The sequence below is a fragment of the Salvelinus sp. IW2-2015 genome, linkage group LG32 (assembly GCF_002910315.2).
Source record: "Salvelinus sp. IW2-2015 linkage group LG32, ASM291031v2, whole genome shotgun sequence".
NCBI classification, from domain to species: domain Eukaryota; kingdom Metazoa; phylum Chordata; class Actinopteri; order Salmoniformes; family Salmonidae; genus Salvelinus; species Salvelinus sp. IW2-2015.
The window spans coordinates 25,780,355-25,792,081 of NC_036871.1; the positions used below are offsets into that span (position 1 = coordinate 25,780,355).

Consider the following 11,727-nt stretch of genomic DNA (forward strand, 5'->3'; position numbering starts at 1 on the left):
CGTCTCTAGAGTAATGCAAGGTCTCTTTCATGATCATGTGAAACGGCAATTGCTATGGAAATGGTGGGATGTGTTTCTCAATGATGTTAAAGGTAATTATGATGCAACTATGATGGTGATACGATATTGATTACAATTATCATCATGAATATTAAGTCTATAGGCACTACATGTTACACACATAGACACTCAACCATGCAAATTGGCAGAGTTATTATTCATCTGGACATCACATATTATAGTTACTCTTAAACAGACATCGTCACACTCACTAAATCACATCCAATATACACATCAACCTACTAGATTTACTACACACATAATATCTTGTCTCAATTTTCTAACACTTTGGTATTGGCTCACAGGCAAACAGACAAGGGAATAAAACAAATATTGCTAGAACCTATTTCTTGAACTCTAAATATCAGACCTTTGAAAGCTCTAATTTGACCGTCATAATACCTCTGATGGCAGTAACTTTACAAGCACTAATTATGAGGAATACCCATGTGAGAATGCTGTTCATCGATTACAGCTCAGCATTTAACACCATAGTACCCTCCAAACTCGTCATCAAGCTCGAGACCCTGGGTTCTGACCCCGCCCTGTGCAACTGGGTCCTGGACTTCCTGACGGGCCGCCCCCAGGTGGTGAGGGGAGGTAACAACATCTCCACCCCGCTGATCCTCAACACTGGGGCCCCTCAAGGGTGCGTTCTGAGCCCTCTCCTGTACTCCCTGTTCACCCACGACTGCGTGGCCATGCACGCCTCCAACTCGATCATCAAGTTTGCGGATGACACTACAGTGGTAGGCTGACACCAACAACGACGAGACGGCCTACAGGGAGGAGGTTAGGGCCCTCGGAGGTGTGTGTCAGGAAAATAACCTCATACTCAACGTCAACAAAACAAAGGAGATGATTGTGGACTTCAGGAAACAGCAGAGGGAGCACCCCCCTATCCACATCGACGGGTCAGTAGTGGAGAAGGTGGAAAGTTTTAAGTTCCTCGGTGTACACATCACGGACAAACTGAATTGGTCCACCCACACAGACAGCGTTTGTGAAGAAGGCGCAGCACGCCTCTTCAACCTCAGGAGGCTGAAGAAATTCGGCTTGTCACCAAAAGCACTCACAAACTTCTACAGATGCACAATCGAGAGCATCCTGTCGGGCTGTATCACCGCCTGGTACGGCAACTGCTCCGCCCACAACCGTAAGGCTCCCAGAGGGTAGTGAGGTCTGCAGAACGCATCACCAGGGGCAAACTACCTGCCCTCCAGGACACCTACACCACCCGATGTCACAGGAAGGCCATAAAGATCATCAAGGACAACAACCACCCAAGCCACTGCCTGTTCACCCCGCTATCATCCAGAAGGCGAGGTCAGTACAGGTGCATCAAAGCAGGGACCGAGAGACTGAAAAACAGCTTCTATCTCAAGGCCATCAGACTGTTAAACAGCCACCACTAACATTTAGCGCGCGCTGCCAACATACTGACTCAACTCCAGCCATTAAAAATGGGAATTGATGGATTATGTAAAAATGTACCACTAGCCACTTAAGCAATGCCACTAATACAATGTTTACATACCCTACATTACCCATCTCATATGTATATACTGTACTCTATATCATCTACTGCATCTTGCCATCTTTATGCAATACATGTACCATACCATCTACTGCATCTGCCATGCCGTTCTGTACCACCACTCATCCATATATCTTTATGTACATATTCTTTATCCCTTCACACTTGTGTGTGTGTGTAAGGTAGTAGCGTGGAATTGTTAGGTTAGATTACTGTTGGTTATTACTGCATTGTCGGAACTAGAAGCACAAGCATTTCGCTACACTCGCATTAACATCTGCTAACCATGTGTATGTGACTAATAAAATTTGATTTGATTTGATTTGATTTATGGTCAATTTAGACTGAGAATAGGATCTAGTTAAGGTAAGGGGTGAAAAAAGTATAGCCAGTTATAATTGTAACTGTCACGTTCGTCGTATGGAGGAAGAGAGGAGGACCAAGGCGCAGCGTGATGGGAATACATTCTTCTATTTATTATATCGAAACAAAGAACACTTGACAAACTATACAAAAAACAACAAAACGAACGTGAAGCTATATACGAAAAAGTGCAGACACAGGCAACTTACACATAGACAATAACCCACGAAATCCCTAAAGTATATGGCTGCCTAAATATGGTTCCCAATTAGAGACAATGATAAACAGCTGCCTCTAATTGAGAACCAATCTAGGCAACCATAGACATACAAACACCTAGACTAGATAACACCCCATAAACATACAAAACCCCTAGACAAGATAAAACGCATAAATCCCCCATGTCACACCCTGACCTAACCAAAATAATAAAGAAAACAAAGATAACTAAGGCCAGGGCGTGACAGTAACGGTTTAGCAGATTATAAAAAAAGATCAGTCTTTACATGGCTAAAAGAAAAGGAATATAGCATATACTGTATACAGGAAACTCACTCTACATCCTCAGATGAAGTTGCGTGGACAAAGGAATGGGGTGGTGAAAAATGTTTCTGTCATGTACAAAGGAACTCAAAAGGTGTGATATTAATTAACAACAATTTCGATCTGAATGTGCAAATAGTCAGGAATGATTCGCAAGGAAGGTGGATCTTTTTGAATATGAAAGTGGACGAAAAAGAGATTTGGCTCATTAATCTACATGGTCCAAATCAGGATGATCCATACCTCTTCGAAAACATTTATACTAATTTATTGAACTTACAGGCAACAAATGATCAAATCATTATGGTAGGAGACTATAACACAGTGTTAAGTACCTCAATGGACCGTAAAGGTAATCACTCTACAAACTATTATCACCGTGCCCTTAAGGAATTCACAAATATTATGGAAACGTTACAAATAGTGGATATTTGGAGACTAAAAAACCCGACCTAGTGAGATATACAGTTGACGTCGGAAGTTTACATACACTTTGGTTGGAGTCATTAAAATTTGTTTTTTAACCACTCCACAAATTTCTTGTTAACAAACTATAGTTTTGACAAGTCGGTTAGGACATATACAGTGTGCATGACACAAGTAATTTTTCCAACAATTGTTTACAGACAGATTATTTCACTTATAATTCACTGCTTCACAATTCCAGTGGGTCAGTAGTTTACATACACTAAGTTGACTGTGCCTTTAAACAGCTTGGAAAATTCCAGAAAATTATGTCATGGCTTTAGAAGCTTCTGATGGGCTAATTGACATCATTTGAGTCAATTGGAGGTGTACCTGTGGATGTATTTCAAGGCCTACCTTCAAACTCAGTGCCTCTTTGCTTGACATCATGGGAAAATCTAAAGAAATCAGCCAAGACCTCAGAAAATAAATTGTAGACCTCCACAAGTCTGGTTCATCCTTGGGAGCGATTTCCAAAAGCCTGAAGGTACCACGTTCATCTGTACAAACAATAGTAAGCAAGTATAAACACCATGGGACCATGCAGCCGTCATACCGCTCAGGAAGGAAACGCGTTCTGTCTCCTAGAGATGAATGTACTTTGGTGCGAAAAGAGCAAATAAATTCCAGAACAACAGCAAAGGACCTTGTGAAGATGCTGGATGAAACAAGTACAAAAGTATCTATATCCACAGTAAAACGAGTCCTATATCGACATAACCTGAGAGGCCCCTCAGCACGGAAGAAGCCACTGCTCCAAAACCGCCATACAAAAGCCAGACTACGGTTTGCAACTGCACATGGGGACAAAGATCGTATTTTTTGGAGAAATGTCCTCTGGTCTGATGAAACAAAAATAGAACTGTTTGGCCATAATGACCATCATTGTGTTTGGAGGAAAAAGGGGGATGCTTGCAAGCTGAAGAACACCATCCCAACTGTGAAGCACAGGGGTGACAGCATCATGTTGTGGGGGTGCTTTGCTGCAGGAGGGTCTGGTGCACTTCACAAAATAGATGGCATTATGAGGATGGAAAATTATGTGGATATTTGGAAGCAACATCTCAAGACATCAGTCAAGAAGTTAAAGCTTGGTTGCAAATGAGTCTTCCAAATGGACAATGACCCCAAGCATACATCCAAAGTTGTGGCAAAATGGCTTAAGGACAACAAAGTCAAGGTATTGGAGTGGCCATCACAAAGCCTCAATCCTATAGGAAATGTGTGGGCAGAACTGAAAAAGTGTTTGCGAGCAAGGATGCCTACAAACCTGACTGAGTTACACCAGCTCTGTCAGGAGGAATGGGCCAAAATTCACCCAACTTATTGTGGGAAGCTTGTGTAAGGCTGCCCTAAACGTTTGACCCAAGTTAAACAATTGAAAGGCAATGCTACCAAATACTAATTGGTGGGAGATCTGTCAACGTGCCCTTGAGCAGGGCATTGACCCTGGATGCTTCTGTGTGTCGCTCTGAATGGGAGTCTGTTGTATGACTGGTATGGTGTAGTTGTTGAGCGGCTTCACTGCAAGTATATTGTATGTTTCGGGTATTCAATAAAAAGAAAGTGTGAAATCAATCAATAATATTTTATATTTCAGTTTCTTCAATTTAGCAACTCTTTGCCTTGACAGCTTTGCACACTCTTGGCATTCTCTCAACCAGCTTCATGAGGTAGTCACATGGAATGCTTTTCAATTAACAGGTGTGCCTTGTTAAAAGTTAACTTGTGGAATTTCTTTCCTTCTTAATGCGTTGGAGCCAATCAGTTGGGTTGTGACAAGGTAGGATAGGTATACAGAAGATAGCCCTATTTGGTAAAAGACCAAGTCCATATTATGGCAAGAACAGCTCAAATAAGCAATGAGAAACGACAGTCCATCATTACTTTAAGACAATCCAGAAAATGTGAAGAACTTTGAAAGTTTCTTCAAGTGCAGTCGCAAAAACCATCAAGCGCTATGATGGAACTGGCCACAGGAAAGGAAGACCCAGAGTTACCTCTGCTGCAGAGGATAAGTTCATTAGAGTTAACTGCACCTCAGATTGCAAGCGTGAAGGAGGAGGTGTGATGGTGTGGGGGTGTGGTGCTGGTGACACTGTCTGTGATTTATTTAGAATTCAAGGCACACTTAACCAGCATGGCTACCACAGCATTCTAAAGCGATACGCAATCCCATCTGGTTTGCGCTTAGTGGGACTATCATTTGTTTCTCAACAGGCCAATGACCCAACACACCTCCAGGCTGCGTAAGGGCTATTTGACCAAGAAGGATAGTGATGGAGTGCTGCATCAGATGACCTGGCCTTTACAATCATCCGACCTGAAACCCAATTGAGATGGTTTGGGATCAGTTGGATGGCAGAATGAAGGAAAAGCAGCCAACAAGTGCTCAGCATATGTGGGAACGCCTTCAAGACAGTTGATAAAGCATTCCAGGTGAAGTTGGTTGAGAGAATGCCAAGAGTGTGTGTGCAAAGCTGTCATCAAGGCAAAGGGTGGCTCCTTTGAAGAATCTCAAATATAACATATATTTTGATAAGTTTAACACTTTTTTGGTTACTACATGATTCCATATTCGTTATTTCATAGTTTTGATGTCTTCACTATTATTCTACAATGTAGAAAATAGTAGAAATTTAAAAAAAAAACTTGAATGAGTAGGTGTGTCCAAACTTTTGACTGGTACTGTACATTTATTATGTTCCATTTCCAAGTTGAAATTTGGCCCACTCATTTCCTATCACAGGAAGTTCCACTCCTGCAAATTCCTGTGGCGATAGATGGCTCCATCAAAGTTGTTGACTTGGCAAACAACGGGGGGGGGGTGGGATTAATAAGAGATGCAGGCGCTGCAGGAGGATCAGCAGGAGGGGTGTTCGGGGACAGCTTCACCCGGTCCGCAATAAACACATGGGAGCACAACCATTCCCATGGCTCCCACCAGCCCAGTGGCAGAGTGAAGGTGAGCTATGGCGTGGGTGGAGGAACCATGACTGGACATGAACACTTCTCCAGATATGGAGCTGGAGCTTATGACGGGGTCGCTCTCTCCGAGGGAGTCCTAGAGGAGTACTACTCTACAGTGAGTATCTTAGATCATGATCGTTTGAAGACCAGTAAAAGTGTGTATCCATTAGTATTGAGATTATACTGAGTCGGTGAAAGTGAACTTCTTGGATTACTCCATTGACATAGGAGTTGAGGGCAGCATTATTGTAGCCATTTTGATTAAATGTGTTAATATACTGTATCTGTTCCTATCATATGACCTTTGCAGAAGGCCAATCATGCTGCGCGGAACGACCAACAGAGAGATGACCTACTGATCTACGACTACGAAGGTCAGGGGTCACCGGTAGGCTCTGTTGGCTGCTGCAGCCTCCTAGGGGCCGATGACGACCTGGACTTCCTCAACGACCTGGGGCCCAAGTTCAAGACCTTGGCTAAGATCTGCCAGGGGTCGATAGCTATGGAGGCGGAGACTGTCAACATGTCTGTGTCATCCCCTAGACCTAAGCCTACCACATCCACCCACACAGAGGTCAATAGAGACACAGCTCTCAATGTCAACACCCTGAACACCTCATCCACCTCCTCTACCTCCTCCACACGCCTGCAGGAGAACCTGGTTCCTCGGGTCCAAGGATCAGCCACCATCCGCAAGGTTCAGGAGAACAAGGTGATGCCCAACAAGACCCTCTTCATCCAGCAGCCCCCTATTTACTACGCCGCTGCCCCCACCATGTGCATGGTGGAGCCCCAGTTGGTGCTGGTGGAGCAGAGAGGGGGGGGTGGTTATGTCCATGCCCAGCAGGCGGTAAGCCAGGTGGGGGTAGGGATGGGTCAGGGGGTGGTGCAGGTAGGAGGGCTCCATGGTTCTCAGGGCATGATTTTACTGGAGAGGCAGGTAGGAGTAGTTGGCAGTGAGGAAGGACAAGGTCATGTTGTTATGGGCGCAAGCCAGGTCTTACAGGGAGCGGGCCACACTATTATTGGGGGAAGTCACATTATTACAGAGACGAGCCAAACCATTACACGGGGAGGCCAGGTTCTACAGGGGGCAGACCAGACCATGATCGGAAAAGGCCATCTATCGCCAGGAGGAAACTTCTCACAGGGAAGCCTGTCCGGGTCCAGGAAAGTGCTGGTTGTTGAGAGTGGGTCTGAGTCAGCCTCGGCAGCAGGGAGCAGCGCAGGCTTAGGGGCTGCCCAGGTCACCATGCTGCAGAGAGGCCAGGGGTTAGAGGTCAAATGTCATAGTGTAGAAGTGAGAGGTCAGAGTGGTGCTTCCTCGTTGAGCTCCAGCTCCCTGTGTGGCATGGCAGGGTCAAACGAGGCCTCTGCTACTGCTGTCAAAGTCACCACCACTCCCACAGCTGCACCCTGTAGTAGCAGCAGCCACACCGCTGTGGTGCAAGAGAAGAAAATATCTGTCACTGAGAAATACGTTGAGACCAGTACTATAGCATAGAAAAACAACTTCACATCAGCTTGATAACATACTGTACACTGTGGGTTTAAAGGTGATTTATTTTTTAGTCAATAAAGCAACAATCTAGGGAGAAAGAGAGAGAGATAGAGGTACTGGTGCTCTCTGCTGGTCTGACTGGTGCTCTCTGCTGGTCTGAAATACAGAAATTCTACCCATTGTTTGCTAACAACTCTTTTATAACACTTTTAGTTTTTATTATCACGATTACCAGATGGTATATAATCATAAATATGATTCATTGATACATTGTGAATTAATGATTGAGTTGAAGATAATTGATTACAGAAGAAGAAATTGAATAAAAATAATGAAATCAGGGAATCGAATCAGTATTTGAAAGGAGTGAAATATTTTTCTAAACATTCAAATGTTGTGGTGGGTGATGTATTAATTGTTCAGGTGAGAAAATGTGTCTATCTTTGATAAAGCTTTTTTTACTGGGATTGTCAATTCTTGATCTAATTCATAGATCAGTAGGTCAAGGTTTCCAAGCGGGACATACAAAATTATGGTACCAGAGAAGTGTGGGACCCGTCAAAAATCCCCTATTTTTCTCTTATAGTTTACATTTTAAGCCAAAGAGTGTCTTGTTTTTCTGTTGGGTTTCATATGCATTAATTTATCCCATGATATTCAAGTTATTGATGCAAAGGTAATATTATTTTGGGAAAATGTACATTAAATTATGCCTATATTTTTGTTCATCTCAACATTCGAGCTAAAAATAGAGATTATGTACGATTTTTACCGTGGGCTTGGCTTATTATGCACTGATATGCATTAAAGCAGGGGTGTAAAATGTGTTTTGCCCCTGGGGCCACATTCAGTATTCAACGAGGTTCGGGGGGCTGCATTGAAAATGTGTTATATTTCTCGCCGTGAAAATTTGCAGTTCTCTATCCATAGTTTGGGGAATTTTCAATGCTCCCTGACTGTCTTTCATTTCAGTGATTATTAGCGAGCTGGACATAGTCAAGTTTCTGTATAAATGCAGGTCCATTATCAATTCTACACAGTTTCAATTTGGTTTTAGTCATTTTAAAGTATATTGATAACATACTGTGTTATCAATAGTTCGTATCCCCCCACAAATTATTATTAGTTATATATATATATATATATATATATATATATATAAACTCTTTATTATTATTGTTTTTTTACTCAAAGAAGTAGACACCCCTGCAGACACCCCTGCATTAAAGTATGAGATTGATGTTGCTGTTAATGCTACTGGTGTTTTTGCCAATTCTGACCTGGCTGCAAGCTTTCATGTCTAATATATTATACTGTATGTGTCATGAGATATGGCGTCCTCCTGCAGTATGTCTGTCCTTCATTGTGAACTAAAAAGTTGTATTAAATGTTTTCTGATTTTGAGAGAATAATAAACTTGAACATATACCATACACATTCAGTTAGTCATGTGTTATGGTTTCCTTTCATTTCTTTCTTAGACTCTCACTCCTGTAGTGTTTCAGTGGTTCTTCTGGAGATTGAGAGTGGAAAATCCTGTTTTATAGTATCACTCTTATCACACCTTGACATCTTTACATACTGTAGTTCAGATGTTGTCACTGCTCAACCAAAAAAAACTAAAGATGGCTCTACAAAAGAGGACTTTTGACTCACCTCCCACCACCCACTCACAGAATTCATTGGGAAATCTATTGCATTTCAGAGTTGATCACTGATGTCTGTCAGGAACAATATTATCACAGACGAAGTACCAGAGGAATGTTAAAGGAGTATTTGATTCCATAAGAATGTTAAAACCAGCTGAATTGCTACTGTGATATGGTGCTGGACTCTTAATTCAGAACAATGTAATGAGAAGTTGGGGGGGGGGGGGGCTTCTGTCTAAACTGCTGCTGTTTGCAATGGGCAGGGATGTAGTGGTGCTGGAGTGCGCTTTCAATTTGAGAATACACAGAGCTGGTAAAAATATTTCTGGAAAATTATTTCTGAAGCTGAATCAATGTCCTAAAAGATCACATAATGATGAATGAGTATTTTACACAACAGAACTGACTATAATACCACAGCATACTAGGCTTATAACGGTACTTTTACACCAAAAACACCTAATTTCTAGTGATTTCTTTAGGAGCTGAAACTGAATAGTAGCATTTCTTTTCTCATGAGGCCAGAATGCAACAGTGTGCGTCACTAGGCAGGATACATGTATATATGCTTTGATTGAAACAAAACACAAGACAGGTTAAAAGTTTGTTAAAACCATCTGCTCTAATTCGCTCACGAAACAGTAATTGAAGAATATCTAAATGCATATTCTCAAGAAACTGCTTCAGATCAAACTATTGGCATGCAGACGCAGTTTGGATATTTCACTAGTTAAAACGTGAAGAATTATCATTCAAGAAGGATGGTGATAATGGTCTATTTTGAAATGAGTTATTCCTAACTCAGTGTTTAAGGTTATTAAAATAGAAAAATCAGGCAGACAGGCACTGGGGCATTCAGTTGCTGTTTGATTGAACATTAGAATGGGTAAAACAAGTCACCTAAACAACTTTGAGCATGGTATGATCGTCGGGTCCAGACGCGCCGGATCCAGTCTTTCAGATAAGGCCGCCCTCCTGAGTTTTTCACGCACAACGGTGTCTAAAGTTTATCAATAAGGGTGCGACAAACAAAAAATACCCAGTCAGCGGCAGTCCTGTGGACAAAAACAGCTTGTTGATAAGAGAATTTGAAGGAGAGTGGCCTGCGCAGTCCGCAGATCTCAACCCAATAGAGCAGGTTTGGGATGAGATGGAACGGGCTGGTCGCTGCATGAATGTACTGCTGTCCAGTCTGCAGCAACTGTGTGATGCCATCCCGTTAGCATGGACCAACATCCCTGTGGAACGTTTCCAACACCTTGTAGAATACCCTGAACAATTCAGGCTCTTCTGGAGACAAAGGGGGTCCGACCCGGTACTAGATGGTTGTACCTAATAAACTGTGTATAGTACCATGGCATATGCTAACATACATATAAATAATGCAGTACAGTGTTATATATGAAAATTGGTGATATAGGCAGGAGACCTCACATAATGTGTCAGATAGGTGACCTGATCTCAGATTTTCTATTCTAAGCTAATATGACAGACAAGTGACACATACAGTATTACTCCTATGGTCTGATGTAAAAGACAGGAGACTGATGGTAAGAGGCAAAAGGTAGTAATGTGCATAATCAACGCTGGGGTTGCGGCACTTATAGTCTGAGTAAATTCAGACAGATTAAAGTTACTCTGGGGACACATCTGCATATAACACAATGTCACTGTTGATGTACCTGGAACAGGTTAACATTACTAAGAAAGTGACTCTAACTCTTGTTTCGTCCACACCCCGGCATAACTCAGAAATAAACCTAACCCTAACTTCACGTCCACACCCAGTCTCAACCCTTGCCATAGCCTAAGACTGGCCTACCTGTGGTTTTGAGTCCTCCTGTTGGTTTCTAATGTATCTGTCTCTGCTACGTCCTCCTAGGTAACCGCACATTCTTTCAATGTATGATGTATTTGACAAGAGCATCTTTCCCCCAGTTGTGTCTAAATTTGCCAAGAGGTGGATAACATTATACTAACAACATTCTGCCTGGTCAGCCTTTTTAGACGCCTGCTGTCAAAATAGAACAACTTCAGAGTCTTTAAGTATTTATGGACCACAGAGCAATGAAAAAGACAACCAATTTACTGTACCTCTAACAAAGCGGAAACTCTTGAGCCTTGCCAGAGGACCTTTATGTAAATGATATCAAGCAAATTGAGCAGGTAGAATAAAGGTGTGTAATATTGTGATGAACCAATATGTAAAGATCCTATTAGGTTTACATGTTCAAAGATTTGCATTATTAGCAAAACATTCTGCCATTGGAAGAGAGTGTCCTACGTCCCCACACATTAAACTCGATGCTGGGATAGTCACCATGTCTGGCCAGCCATAAATCAGATTTACTATCTGACAGATCATGAAGAGGAATAAACAAAAATCTGAGTTTTTCAATCATAAAAAGTGTCTCCTGTCCCAGACAGACAGAGAAAACAAACCAACACAGTCAAGATGACTCAGGGGATTCACAAGACTATAAAATAGGTAGATAGGTATGGTAATCACATTCCATGCTTCCCTTGCATTTTAAAACCAGAAAACATATATTTATTTTTCTTATTGTATCTATTTATCTTCATTACAGCATGAAAAGTCTGGATTGTTAATTGTATCTCATATGCTGAATACAATGAGC

The 11,727-nt window shown here is 42.1% G+C and overlaps 1 protein-coding gene across 1 annotated transcript in view; it reads left to right on the forward strand.

Moving 5' to 3' along the window:
• Window positions 1-8,874, forward strand: part of LOC111957078 (desmoglein-2-like protein) — a 22,380-nt gene extending 13,506 nt beyond the window's left edge. The window contains exons 13-14 of the mRNA XM_023977803.2: window positions 5,718-6,053; window positions 6,249-8,874. Coding sequence (XP_023833571.1) covers window positions 5,718-6,053; window positions 6,249-7,442 — 1,530 coding nt within the window. The 3' untranslated portion in view covers window positions 7,443-8,874. The remainder of the gene's footprint in view (window positions 1-5,717; window positions 6,054-6,248) is intronic.
• The last annotated feature ends 2,853 nt before the right edge of the window (window positions 8,875-11,727 follow it).